This window comes from Colletotrichum navitas, assembly GCF_030913465.1.
Source record: "Colletotrichum navitas strain CBS 125086 chromosome Unknown LY79scaffold_9, whole genome shotgun sequence".
Lineage (NCBI taxonomy): Eukaryota > Fungi > Ascomycota > Sordariomycetes > Glomerellales > Glomerellaceae > Colletotrichum > Colletotrichum navitas.
The window spans coordinates 476,147-489,144 of record NW_026850555.1 but is presented as its reverse complement, the minus strand read 5'-3'; the positions used below and the strand labels follow the sequence as shown (position 1 = coordinate 489,144).

The following is a 12,998-nucleotide window of genomic DNA, read 5'->3' as shown; positions in this document are numbered from 1 at the left end:
TAGGTAAGTATGTACACCGTCTGGTGCATAAGCCGTGGAGGGTTGGGTGATGGGACGTACGTGGATGAGGTACCTAAGCTAGGTAGCTCTGCTCTACCTTATCTACCACCGGTACCTACCTAGCAAGTGATTAGGTAGGTAGGTAGGTATCCTCCCCAATGTACGTACACATAAGTAGGTAGGTAGTACACCGCGAGTACAGGTAGGCAGGCAGGTGGATTGAATTGCCCAAGTAGGTACGCACCCAGGCCCCTAGGTAGGGAGGTACCTACCTGGGTGGGTAGGTAGGTAAGGATACGTACCTCCCCAAGGCACCTGGCCAAGTGTGACTGACTGCTGAGGATTGAGGACTGTGCGTGCGTGCGGAGATGCTGGATGAGGAAGTGAAGATGCGACGTGGACTGGTCCGGAGGAGGAAGGTAATGTAAAGTTGGATAGGCCGGAGAAGGGTAGCCAAGGCCTTGCAAGGTAGGTAAGTACCTAGGTAAGCACAAGGAGAATAGGTACGCGGCCGTCTTCGTCTGGTGTTGGGACGATTTCCCAAACAAAAAGTCGGTATGGTGTAACTAGAACGTTGCGCCTCGGACTCGGCTCTGCTGGTTCAGTTGTAAAGGAACGGAAACAAAATAAAGACATTCAATCATGCTTGCGAGATCGGGTTTGACGACGGGCTTGGTTGTCCGTTGGCCGTCAGACCGGAATACAAGCAAGCACTTTTGTGCGACCCAAGCGAAGACAGGTAGGCAGGCAGGTAGGCGAAAGAAAGGAAGAAAACGCGTGCGTACCATCAACTCAACTCTTTTCCCTTCCTTATCGACGAGGGGTGCGCGTGTGTTTTCCGGGGTCTGATTGGCACGATTTGGCTCGAGAGATTGCAGATTGCGGAAGGAGAAGAATGCGAGGCGGAAACTGTCTATGTAACCGACAAGATGTATCAGATGGATGAGACTGCCCCGAGATCTACCATGCAACTGTGCGTCAAGGAAATAAGGAAGCCGTCGGTTTGCATGCGGGGGGGTGTGTTTGGTTCGTCGACCTCTCTCTCTCTCTCTCTCTCTCTCTCTCCCTCTCTACCACCCGACTGATCAATCAAGAGTGAACACAAGGCGCGGAGTAGTGTGCCTCTAGCATGGGCTATTCAGCCTTCACCTTAGGTAAAAGAAAAGCAAAAGATGCGTTTCCTGCCTCCCCGATCTTGCCTGGCGTCTGTTCTGTCCCTCTCCCACTCTCTCGATTGGATTCCAGCGAGCATGGGCAGCGCCGAACAGTCCGGCGGCACGCCAGTAAAGGTTCCCAGCAGCCCCCCCCTCCTCGGCGCCTTCGGTGTACGAAATGGAAGCAAGGTGAGGTCACCCGAAGCCAATGGCTGCGCAGCACCTGGTACATGCATGGTATGGCACAATACGTGTCCGTTTCGTGTCGCAGGCAATTGGCAGTTGAGAACGGAGGCGTCGCTCAGAACACTCATTCCTCCCCACGCTCGTCCCGTGACGGATTCTGCCCCAGACAGAGACCCCTCTTTTCCAGTCTGGGGACCCCGAGAGCCCGAAACTGGGGAACTTCCCCAAGCCTCCCAAAAGCCCAAGCTCCTTGCGCCGCCACTCTGTGACTGGCACGGAAGCCCGTGGTCACGTTGACGCTCGCGCGGCAGGCTGGGTCACGTTCGCCCATCGCACACGCGCATCCGAACCTTTGTTAACGTCACAGACCCCCCTTGGGCGGTCGATGGCCCCGTCCCCAACTTTCCTTCTTCTTTTCTTGTCTCGGGGTGCCTTCATAATCGTGGAAGGAGGAACGGTGAACCAATTGGTCTGGGCAATGGTTGAGTAGGTTATAGTGGTTGTGTACAGATAGATAGATATACGAATAATCGCCGCCCCAGACTGATCCGGCCGCGAGGACTCTACGTTATGTAGGAACCGGCCAGCTTTCCGTTGCAATGTGACAAATTCATGCATCTACATCCATCCTACCCACATTTCATCGTCAGAGTTGACCGGTGCTATCTAGGTAGGTAGGTAGTTTAGGCTCCGCGAGTGGGTACGCGGGGTAGCTTAACAATCGTGGGACGTGGGCTGTGGGCCGACCTCCGCGGAGAAGCTCCTTGACTCGGGCTCTTCTTTTTGACAGAAAGCAAGGCGCACCTGTCCCCCAACGTCTGCTGACCAAAGTTTGCTTAACATGTCATCTAGGCATTGTTCCCGCCGACAATGCTGCATCGAGGTGGTTGACGCCCTAGGCGAGAGTCCCCTAATATCACAAAGAGTGGGCAGCAATATTTGCATCGCGATCGCGGACCAAGCCCATTTGATAGCTAAATGTACATATAGCCTACAATAGGCGCTCCTTGCCATACGGCTGTTGCGTTTGCCTCATACGTGCTGTACGTGCCTGTTCCCCGCTCTCAGCTTCCACTTGCTCGCAACCTCTGGACCAACTTCTTGCAATGTCATCCCGTGTATTCCTTTCTTTCCAGTCCAATAACTGCCTCGACTCCATAGTGTATGCCCAACATACGTACGGAATGCTCCTCCAGACCAGGCCGAGTCGTCAAGCATCGTGTTTCCATCAAGTCGAGGGACTTTTCTTGGACGCCGCTGTGTCGGTTTGCTCCACTTCTGCAGGGAGAAGTGCGGGAGCCACGTCGGGGGCAATCTCTGGGGAGTCGCCGTCATCCATCGGTCCCGGTTCCTCTTCGAGAGTATCATCCAGCGTGGTCGGCTTGAAGTCTCCGTTGTCAATGGACGCGGGATCATGCCCACGGCCACTGTTGCTGGCCGAAACACCCACAGCCGGCGCGCCGCCATCGGCAATCTTCTGTTTCGTCTCCAGAATGATCTTTTCGGACTCGCTGACCTTGGCTGAGTAGGCGGGAGGGCGCTCCACTCCGATGGCGTTCTCCTTGTCATTCTGACTTTCCAGCAGTGCCTCCTTGTCAAGTCGAACAATCATACAAGACAAGTTATCCGTGCTGAAGCGATTCAGTGCATGATCGACGAGGAGCTTCGAGGCTTCCACCGGGTCCTCGACGTTGCGGACGAGGTCAACGGCGTCTTGGTCGGAGCAAACGTCCCAGAGCTAACAAACTGTCAGACAGTGTCTACGGGCACAGAAGCAGAAACTTACTCCATCACAAGCTATAATGATGAACTCGTCACTTTCGGGCTGGATGACGGTCTCGGTTGTGTACGGATGCCCGGTGACCAAATCCTTCATATAGGTGTCACCAAGGGCTCTCGTCACAGCCAAGACACCGTTAACCCGGTTGTTGAGTATCAAACCACCTGCGTTCGCTATCCGCTTCCCTTCGTTCTCGTCACTGCCCTTGTGGTCGTACGAAAGGCGAAGTGCTTTGCCAGCACGGCAGAGAATGATGCGGGCGTCTCCGACGTTGGCCGTGTAGAGAACACGCTGGCGGCTTGCCGAACTCCTCAGCTTGGCGTGCGCGGTCGCGGGGCCGCTCGCCAAGTTTGTCTTGTCATCTTTGATCTCCTCCGACGACAACTTGGCCGCCTTGGTGGCCGCCGCGGTAGCAGGCGCAATGGCCTGGGAGCCAGTCGCAGAGCGGTCACTGGGCACCCGATCTTCCCAACGTAGTACGGCGACAGCCGCGGTGCATCCGCTGTTCTTAAGAGGGAGCTTTTCTAGCTGCGCGTCGACTGAAGTGAAGGTCTGGTCGAGAAGTTCGGGGATGGGACCGTTGGGGTTCTTTCGAATAATGTCCTCCAGGATGATATGCAGCTTCTTCCCACACCAATCAGCGGCGAACGTGCCGGCATGGCCGTCAAAGATAGCAAAGTAGCCGTTGTCGGTTTCGGCCATGTCCTGAGCAGGTGCCTCCTTGTCGTCGGTCGCAGAGTCGTGCTTCTTGTCATCAAGAGCAGGGGCTGGGGTGTGCAAGAAATTGTAGAGAAAAGCATGAGTATCCTCCATCGTGCGACGGCATTTCTTGTTCCTGTCCTCCCAAACGCCGACACGGAATGTCGAACGAGGGCCGGGGATGGAATCACCGGCCGAGTTGTTGTGTTGGCCCTGGGGCACTGCGAGGGCAGGGTCCTGCTTGCCCAACTTCTGCAGAGGAGTCTGCGAGCTTGCATCCGAGCTGTTCCGGCCGACTTGAGAAAAGTTCAAGGTGTTCTTGGCGTGAGCCAGCAGGCCGGCGGCCTTACTCTGGACGCCGCTGGCACGGCGCTTCTTGTCGACAGCGCCATCCTGTTGCTGGCGGCCCGGAGGACTGCTGTTCCCACTCCGCTTGTCGCCGCTCGCGGCTTGGTCGGATGACTTGGTGGCGGCCGTGGAGCCCTTGTCGGAATCGGGTGAAGGCGACTTTCGGTCTTCTTTAAGGTCGCTCTGCGCCTTGGACGCAGCCGAACTGGAGCCGCCGCCGAACATTCTAGTCAGCAGACCACTCCCCTGGTTGGAGAGGCTGCGACGCTTGCTTCCTGCCAGTTTAAAGAACCTTGGAAAAGACGTCAAGGATACCGTTTGGCTTGTACAATTGATCGGATACGATGGTATCACAGTGATTTTAGCCTTCGTATGGGTCGTTGTTTTTGTCGTGGGAGGAATGTCGCAAATTATGCTGTCTGAGAGAGGCTGAGTTAGCATTAGGCCTAGCGAGCAATAGCAGTCCTTCGGTTTGGTGGAGGGGCAAAATGGTCCGAGACCAACCGGGGGCTAGATAGTAAGCCGGTTTTGAGCTGGGCAGACTCGATGTATGAGACAAGATGGACAGAAAAAGGACACGCAGATGTTGAAGGGTCGGGCAGGGTCAACACGTAGGCAGGCGCCAGCAGGTCGCCTTGAGCGTCGTCGAAAGTCAAGAGAGTGCAGGATTGTTGAGCCAATCTCGCAGACAGACCAACACGGATGGCGACGAGCAAGCAACAAGGCCCGGCAAAGACGAGAGAGAATGAATCGTGCAAATAGCCGGGAGCACGGTGTGTATGTCTTCATGTATAGTAATCCGGGGTCACAAGTGACGTAGGCTGGCTGAAGGATAGATAGGTACTGTAGGAGAATCAATATAACACTCACGAAAGTGACGTACCCAACAGGGACGAAGACGCTGTCTGGCGATGATGTAGGAGAGACAAAAACCAAAGTAGAGGTGGCGCAAGGAAGCAGTTTGGCGGGCGAGATAGTCAGAGCTGCGATGCCGTCAGGGAGGGGAATGATGGTGTTGAGTTGAGGACGTAGGAGGGAAGGTGTGAATGTGAATGTTGCGCTGTCGCTGGTTCAGTGCTCCGCAGTCAGTCCAGAAGGGAGGGGGAGGGGGAAGGGAGAGAGGGGGGAGTGGAATGGTTGGCTGGATGATGGGAAAGGGCAAGCCGTACAGTAAAGTGCGTATGTACGGATACCTAGGTACGTAAAGTAAGGTAAGGTACTTACCTAGGTAGGTTAGGTAGCTAAGACAAAAAAAAAAAAAACCAAACCAGTAGAATAAAATAAAACCGAAAGCGGTGGGAACGATTTGCAGGGTCGTTTCTTAGCGGCGCTTACCAGTAGATAGGTACTGCTCTCCGCTCGGCTATTGGGGGCCCTGCGATAATTGGGGAGCAGGCCTTGCAGTACCTGGCCTGGTGTGACGTACCTACGATACCCCCAGATTCGAGGTGAGCTGTGTTTGGTAGATCCAAGATTCGCTGTGACCGCGATATGCTGCGCTGCCAGGGCTCACCATCCGGCGCGGCGATGATGTCTTGCGTCTGATTGGAGGGGGGGGCGTTAATATGAGGTAATGTGAGGCGAAGCGATGTTGCTGGTTCTGGATCCGGGCCTTGGCCAAGATACCAGGCACACTAGGGGTTTCGACTGAGCTCGTGGAAGGCCTCGGCGGTATCCGAACAATTTCAAACTCACAGAGGGACGAAATCAATCAAGAGGAGAGAGAGCCCAACACACTCCATCCGCACTTCGGAACTCTCAGCACTTTGCTCTGCACTTTTGCTCTGCTCTCTCTACCAAGCACCAAGGTAGCCAGCCTGGTTGACTTGCTTAGGTAGATACCAGACTGGACCAAGAAGGGGGATGCATCATCTCACACTGAGACCCAACCACGAAATATTGACTAAGTCGAACCCGGCCTTTGCCATGCCGATCACGAACATCACCAATGTCCCGGTCTTGATCCTCCAACATTGACTTATCTTCTTTTTCAACGGCATGCACGCACGCATATTGGCTGCTACTTTCTGGTCAAGCGTTTCATATCGACCTGTGCAACTAGTCTAAGTTCTCAACAGGGGACATTCGAGCCGAGTGACCAGGGGCCACATGGATGGGTTCTCCCTGCACCGCATGAGCGACTCAACAACACGCCTCCCAAGTGAAGTTATACATCACTTTGAACGCTGTCGGGTGTATCGGGGTCACGCCCCACGCGCGCGCAAAGGGCCTCTTACATTCCTCAATGCGTGCTAATCAGACGGTATTGCGAAATGACTTGCAGACAAACCGACAAAGTAGCGAGGGCCACGGAATGATCCCCTTCCAGAAAGCTTATATGTTCGGGTGCCCAGGTGGCTGGCGCCCTGACTTGTTTTGCCTTCCAGAATTGAAAGTCGAGCCGAACCACCAAGCGTCCGTCTCTCTGATGGCTTGGCCACCCAACTATAGCCACCCCGTTGCCAAGGGGGAAAAGTGTATGCACGTTTGTAAGAGAGACCATCTCCATCTCCATGACACAGCATTACGGAGCCCCTCGAACCGTCTGGATATCTCAGCCAAGTCAACGCTGGTAACACACAGTGACAACATGCTGGCGCAGAAGCCTAGCCTGCATCCGATCCCTGATAAGCCCGACTGATGAATGAAGCGGGGCAGGACAGGGTGGATGTCTTGAGCAGGCACTGCTGTCGTTGTTATCCCATCGTGTCTTTGTGTCATGAGACCAGGAAACGTCTTGTTCCGGAAAATCAGGGTCCGAAACGTTCTTTTTGCTAGGTTGGGCTGACATGGGAGATCCGCTGCCCACTCTGCTGCTCACGCTTCTGCCCAAATACCAAAGCCCACATTTGCTTAACTGACTGCTGACTCGGAACAGCACTTCATGCATTCAACAGATGCTCTGCAATGTGTGTCCCAGAGCGTCCATCACGTAGCTTAATCGCATACGCGCTTGTTTGCGCCGTCTGCGTCTTGGGCCTACTTTGAGTATTTGGGTGACAACCTTTACCGCCAAAGAAACCGTTGGTTGCTTAGTCGAAGTCGAGTCTGGTGTATCCTACCGAAGAACGCCAAGCTGACCATCAACAATGCGGCCAAAGACAGAGTCAAGAGGCGGGGAGGCCTTGATCTATAAACCCAGCTTCTCTACGGAAGACCACTCGGTAAAATAAACATTGCATCTGGGCGGGGCATTCCGTCTTTACGGTAGACGAATGACGCAATGTTCCGATGCAACCTCCCGAGTGACAACTCAGAGCTCGCCAACCAAGACGGACACACGGATGGTTTCCGCATAGTGAGAAACGCCCGCTTGAGAAAATGTACGCCCTCCCGTAAGACGAGGACTCCGTGCCTTGTGTGATAAAACAAATTAGCTGTCCAATATTCACCTCCCTCTTTGTCCATCGTTGCTGTCTCATTGCTGTCCCGCTGCTGTCCCCGGACATTATGAGCACCACATCAAGCGCCCCTGCGACTACCGTCGGAGGCTGTCCAGGCGAGCCTGGAGGTCGTCGTCACCAGAGTCCCCGCCTCCGCCTCCGCCAACCGCTTGAGCAATTCGGCTCTCCGGTACTGCCGCCGTTTGCATTCCAGACGGTGTTTCTCCGAGCTGCGTAACCCCCGAGTTAGCCAGTGCTTCTTCGTCATCAACTGCTCGCAAGTGCTTACCGCTGATGTCAGGTCGACTCCAATCTCTTCCAACACTTGCTCAACCACCTCTTCACCTTCTTCCTCGGCACCGACGTCCATGGCATCGTCCATGACATCGTCCATCATCTCCTGCCTTTGATCCATGATGTCGTTCTCGCGCTCGAATTCCATGGCGATACGCTGAAGGGCGGGAAGGTTCATCGATCGATTCATCGTGCCCAGGGCTTGCGTTGCGCCCTTCATGGCCGTCATCATCTGTTCGTTGGTGCGGTATGTCTGTGAGGGAATGTATACGTCAGTCGGGAAACGCTCCTCGAGAGCCACGCGTCATCGAAACGTCGTACCTGAAGGCGAAGCGAAATCTTTTGCAGTTGACTGCGCATGCCGTAGAACTTCTCAATGTATCTGCAGAGGGAACCATTAGCATCAAAACCCTTTTGCTCGTAGCTTTGCCGCTTCTGACCTCCGCGTCCGGACCAGATCCTTGGCCTGGATCTTGCAGGCGCCCATCTGTCCCTTCTGGGCGCTCTGCTTGATCTGCGTAATCAACTGCTTTTCCTGTTTTTCCAACTTTACGCGAACTTGATCGAGTTCTCGGATCGCCTTATCCAGCATACGCTGGTTCTTGCGCAAACGCTCCGCAGGCGTAATGCGCTTGCCAAACATGTACTCGAGGATCTACGTTGCAGAGTTAGCAGGGCGGGTGATGGCGGGGAAGAAGATGCACGCATCGTACATTCATCGTGGACGTTTGTGATGATCGTTCCGGGGGGGAGGAAGATAGAATGCCGTCGAGTCGAAGAGCCAAGCAATAGGCGCTAAAGGGTCGATGGCAGCGACAATGTTAGTGTCGTGTAGAGGAGTTGGTGGTCGATTGATGTTTAGGTTGCCTAGCACTTCACTCACTCACGTAACAGGCACGGGACGTAGGTACAACAGCTTGGCACATTGTACCCAGGCCCCGGCGAACCAAATTCCAAGGAAGTCACTGCGTGTTCAGGCCGATCGAATGGGTCGCCGCTCGGATGATTAGATAAGGGAAAGAACCTAGTGTAGATGGCGGCATTTTCCGATGTCTGTTTCTGGACCAATAGACGCAGAGCTGCGACAACGGGGTGAAGGGAAATTTGCCGCTCCGCCCAAAGTCATGCGCCGGGGAGTCTTCAGGTACCTACCTACTGTACATGACAAGCTTCCCTGGAAAGGGAAAGAAGGAAAAAAAAAAACGAAAAAAAAACATTCACGAACTGACAAAACTTCGCCGCCGCCTCTCCCAACTTATACCCCCTTTCTCCTTTCCAAAGCGTTGCTTGACCATGCTACTTCCATTATTGATTGATCGAACATGAGTCAAGATTATTTTTCGAAGAAGGGCAAGGCCCCCATGGACCAGGAGGTTGAGAAGGATGATTCCGACACGCCTGACCAGCCGGTGCCGTCATCGAGCAGACCACCTCAGTTCATGACCGTTGGATCTGGTTCCACCTCCGTACATGCGGCGCACCTCCAGTCTCTGCTTGAGAACGACTCGGGATATGGCGGCAGTATCGCTAATGGCGATACGATGAGTTCTGGTGGCGACCGTCACATCCCGACTCCTGTCAATGGCCAGCTCTCCGAAGTCGATCGTCGCAGCCAGGCCGGCGCCATTCATCAGCTGTGGTACAACGCACATAGGGTGACGCTGGGCCGCTCGATCAATAAGGTCGTTGAGCTTTTGAAGGAGTTGCAGGAGATGAACGTCTCCTGGCCCGCCCACTACCCTTCTGTTCAGCGAACCGAACAACCGCGGCCCGCCCCTTCACACGCGTACTCGACAACTGCCGAAGCTCCCGCGTCTGCCTCCTCGGCTCCCTCTTCCCCGACTGCCCCCCCGACGATACGACGATCCTTCACATCGGTTGAAGCCCGTAACGATGCCGAATCAAGCAAAGCCCAGGAGCTGCGTGCCCCCGAAGAGCCGCGATTAGTCACGCCTCAGATCGCCCAGGATTTCTCGATTCTCAAGCTTGATCTTAAGCTGGGCTCGCTTCACCAGGCGGAGCTTGTCCATTCCTTGGAGAAGGGCTCCATCGCCTCGCTTCTAGATGGCAAGATTAGCTCTAGTATTCGACACCTGCTCAACCTCCGTGAACGAATTGAAGATACGTCTAGCAAGGTGCTCGTCACTGGTGATCTCAACGCCGGCAAATCGACCTTTTGTAACGCTCTGCTACGCAGAAAGGTCTTGCCCGAAGACCAGCAGCCCTGCACGGCAATCTTCTGCGAGGTTCTGGACGCCAGGGAGAACGGAGGGCTGGAGGAGGTGCATGCAGTGCACAAGGACGCCACCTACGACAGACACAACGAGAGTACCTACGATGTGTACAAGCTGGCCCAGCTTGAGGAGCTTGTCGTGGATAACGAGAAGTACACCCAATGCAAGGTTTACGTCAAGGATGTCCGAACTATCGATGAATCGCTGCTCAACAATGGTGTGGTCGACATTGCCCTGATCGACGCGCCTGGCTTGAATTCGGATACAACGAAGACGACGGCTGTGTTCGCCCGCCAGGAGGAGATCGACGTGGTTGTCTTTGTGGTTTCGGCTGCCAACCACTTTACCATGACTGCCAAGGAGTTCATATGGGCTGCCGCGGCGGAGAAGGCATACCTCTTTATTGTGGTGAACGGCTTCGACAACATCAGAGACAAGAAGAGATGCGAGAAGATGATTCTCGACCAAGTGCAGGGTCTTAGCCCGAGAACGCACAAGGAGTCTTCCGAGCTGGTGCACTTCGTTTCAAGTAACGCTGTTCCTACTGCCCCTGCACCCCCAGGTGGTCCTTCAGGCGGTGGCAGTGGCAGCTCAAGCGGCGGCGGTGGTGGCGACGACCCTAGTGATGACCCGAAGGGCAAAGGCAAAGACATTGAGAAGATTCGAGACTTTGAAAACCTCGAGCAGTCGCTGCGCAGATTTGTCTTGGAAAAGCGTGCCAGGTCCAAACTGGCACCGGCCAAGACATATCTGCTCAACATTCTGAACGACGTCCACGTGTTGGCCAATGTCAACTCAGAGGTCGCCAACTCGGAGCTTGATCGGGTCACCAAGGAGCTCGAGCAGATCGAGCCTCAGCTGGAGTCGAGCAGAAAGGCAACTGCTCAGGTTGGGGACGAAATCGACAAGATTACAGAGCAGACGTGCAAGGAGGTCTACAACTACACGCGCACAACTCTCAGCGCGGCTATCGATCACGCTGGGGATAACAACCATGGCGTTCCTTACCGGGGCATCTTCAACGCGTTTGAGTACGCCGAGGAGCTGAAGGAAGCGATGATGTCTTACATCCAAGAGTCTGTTAACGCCTGCGAGGAGCACGCAAAGTCGAAAACAGTCGGTGGAGTCAACGCCATCAAGCAGCTAGGCATCTTGCACCTTGGTGAAGACTATCAGAACCTGGTATTCCGCCCCGATGTCATGTTCAAGAGAAAGCGCGACTCGATGGCTCGCAATGTGGACATACCCACCGAGTTTTGGGACTTTGTCGACTGGAACACTATCGTTCAAAAGCAGGAGAAGGTTGCAGGCACAGGCATGGCGCTCACGCTTGCGGGAGCTCTTGTTCCGCGCATGATGGGCAGTAGTGGCTGGTTAGACCACGCTCTGAGCGCGGCGAAGATCATGGGCAACGACAACCTCCGCCGTCTAATCGTCCCCGGAATCGTCGCAGCCGGTAAGTTTTTCGCCCTTTCTGTTCACAAATCAGTCCGAAACTAACAATTACCCAGCCTTTGCAGCCGCAGCCTACATCGTCAACCAGATTCCCAACTCACTCCCCCACCGTCTGTCGACCAAGATCGCGGCCCAACTGGAGTCTGTCGACTACGTGCATACCAACTCGACGCGCATCTCAGGCTCGGTGCGCAAGGTCCTGCGATTCCCGGCCGACAATCTCCGCGTTGGTCTGGAGCAGTCAGTCAAGGACCTAGGCAGGCGACGCGAGGAGACGCTCAAGGTGCGACAAGAGAGCGAGGTGGCGCTCAAGTACTTTGGCAACCTCGTCCGCAACAGCGCGCAGCAGAGAACGGTGGTTGAGGGCGTGGACCTTGACGCGCCGCCCCCGGGCGCCGTCATCGCAGGCCTTCACTGAGACAGCTTTCCCCGTCTCATCTCGTTCCTTGTTTTTGTGGCAGGATACCTTATGATAGCATGGAAAAACGGCGTTCACAATTGATGATGAACTATGCTCCCCTCAACTGACCTTCGCGGTCTTTGTACGTAGACACTTATACCTGAGTTTATTTCCCCCTTTTTTTTTTCTTTTTTTTTCCGTGCGAATTTTGAAAACGGCGTGTTGAGTAAGAGGATACACGACGACGCGCATACGCGTAGAGGGCAAAAAGAACAACAAATACAATGACAATTTAATTCTCGGTAACTCACCTCCTTGGACGGTTGTGCCTATTGCTCACCGTTGCAGTCGTGAGTCCAGGAGCGCGGCCTCCTTTCGAAAAAGGCGACAGTGACACAGTTCAAGCCCGTGGATGGCCAGGAGGACGGCATAGCAGACACACGCCGACGCGGCCAGAGGGGTGAAAGCTCCAGAAAGGTGATATGGGCATGGTGGCTCGCAATCTCCGTCTCGAACCCGTCGTTTCCCTACTCTAGGTTGAACGCTGCCAGGGCCCGTCCAGTCCGGACATATGATCCGGAGCCAGCTAGCGCCGGGCACTTCTGGGGCTTCGACCACCCTCCGGTGCCCGCTCTTCCCTCCTGAGATGGCGATCTCTCCTTTTCCCTCTGTGGACTTCGGATTGAATACTGGGCAGTGGGACGGGGGGGGAGATTCGTCCAATTCTCGCGGAAGGAGAGTGGGTCTCCCCTACCCTGCTTGGCAGGTGAGCATTGATCCATCCTAGACGAACAGTTCCGCTACCGGTCGGCAGCAGCCTTGTTTACGAGCTATCGACGGAGTTTTATTGACAAAAACGTTCGTATGTTGGCCACTATAGAATGCCTGAGGTGTCGTGCATCGCTTGTCTCCGACGCGGCCTTGATCGATGGTAAAGATGGGAAGAGAACCGTTGCCCGCTTTGACCCTTCCCCCTCTTCTTGTTTCGTTTCGTAAGAGTGGTTCAGGGCAGAAATAAAACAAACCTGCAGTCTGCATTCTGCATTCTGCATGCAGGGCACCTTA

General features: G+C 54.8%; 4 protein-coding genes across 4 annotated transcripts; 2 read left to right on the top strand and 2 right to left on the bottom strand.

The window, feature by feature from the left end:
- Nucleotides 1-1,036: 1,036 nt before the first annotated feature.
- On the top strand, nucleotides 1,037-1,963 carry LY79DRAFT_542358 (uncharacterized protein). The gene has a single exon (XM_060556997.1). It carries the CDS (start codon nucleotides 1,130-1,132, stop codon nucleotides 1,607-1,609), a length of 480 nt encoding a protein of 159 aa, XP_060417980.1. The 5' UTR covers nucleotides 1,037-1,129; the 3' UTR covers nucleotides 1,610-1,963.
- A 605-nt stretch (nucleotides 1,964-2,568) lies between these two features.
- Nucleotides 2,569-4,392, bottom strand: LY79DRAFT_508372 (protein phosphatase 2C; the record flags this gene model as incomplete). Its single annotated transcript, XM_060553931.1, has 2 exons — nucleotides 2,569-3,078; nucleotides 3,127-4,392. The coding sequence occupies 2 exons, from the start codon at nucleotides 4,390-4,392 to the stop codon at nucleotides 2,569-2,571; spliced, it is 1,776 nt and encodes a 591-aa protein (XP_060417979.1).
- A 3,253-nt stretch (nucleotides 4,393-7,645) lies between these two features.
- Nucleotides 7,646-8,563, bottom strand: LY79DRAFT_666902 (Snf7 family protein; the record flags this gene model as incomplete). The annotated part of the gene is made up of 5 exons (XM_060563297.1): nucleotides 7,646-7,780; nucleotides 7,840-8,097; nucleotides 8,166-8,226; nucleotides 8,285-8,499; nucleotides 8,558-8,563. The coding sequence occupies 5 exons, from the start codon at nucleotides 8,561-8,563 to the stop codon at nucleotides 7,646-7,648; spliced, it is 675 nt and encodes a 224-aa protein (XP_060417978.1).
- A 603-nt stretch (nucleotides 8,564-9,166) lies between these two features.
- Nucleotides 9,167-11,951, top strand: LY79DRAFT_666901 (transmembrane GTPase fzo1; the record flags this gene model as incomplete). Its single annotated transcript, XM_060563296.1, has 2 exons — nucleotides 9,167-11,534; nucleotides 11,590-11,951. The coding sequence occupies 2 exons, from the start codon at nucleotides 9,167-9,169 to the stop codon at nucleotides 11,949-11,951; spliced, it is 2,730 nt and encodes a 909-aa protein (XP_060417977.1).
- Between the last annotated feature and the right edge of the window lie 1,047 nt (nucleotides 11,952-12,998).

Bases quoted from the DNA above. Each gene is read 5' to 3' on its own strand.
- LY79DRAFT_542358 (XM_060556997.1), top strand. From the start codon at position 1,130: ATGGGCTATTCAGCCTTCACCTTAGGTAAAAGAAAAGCAAAAGATGCG.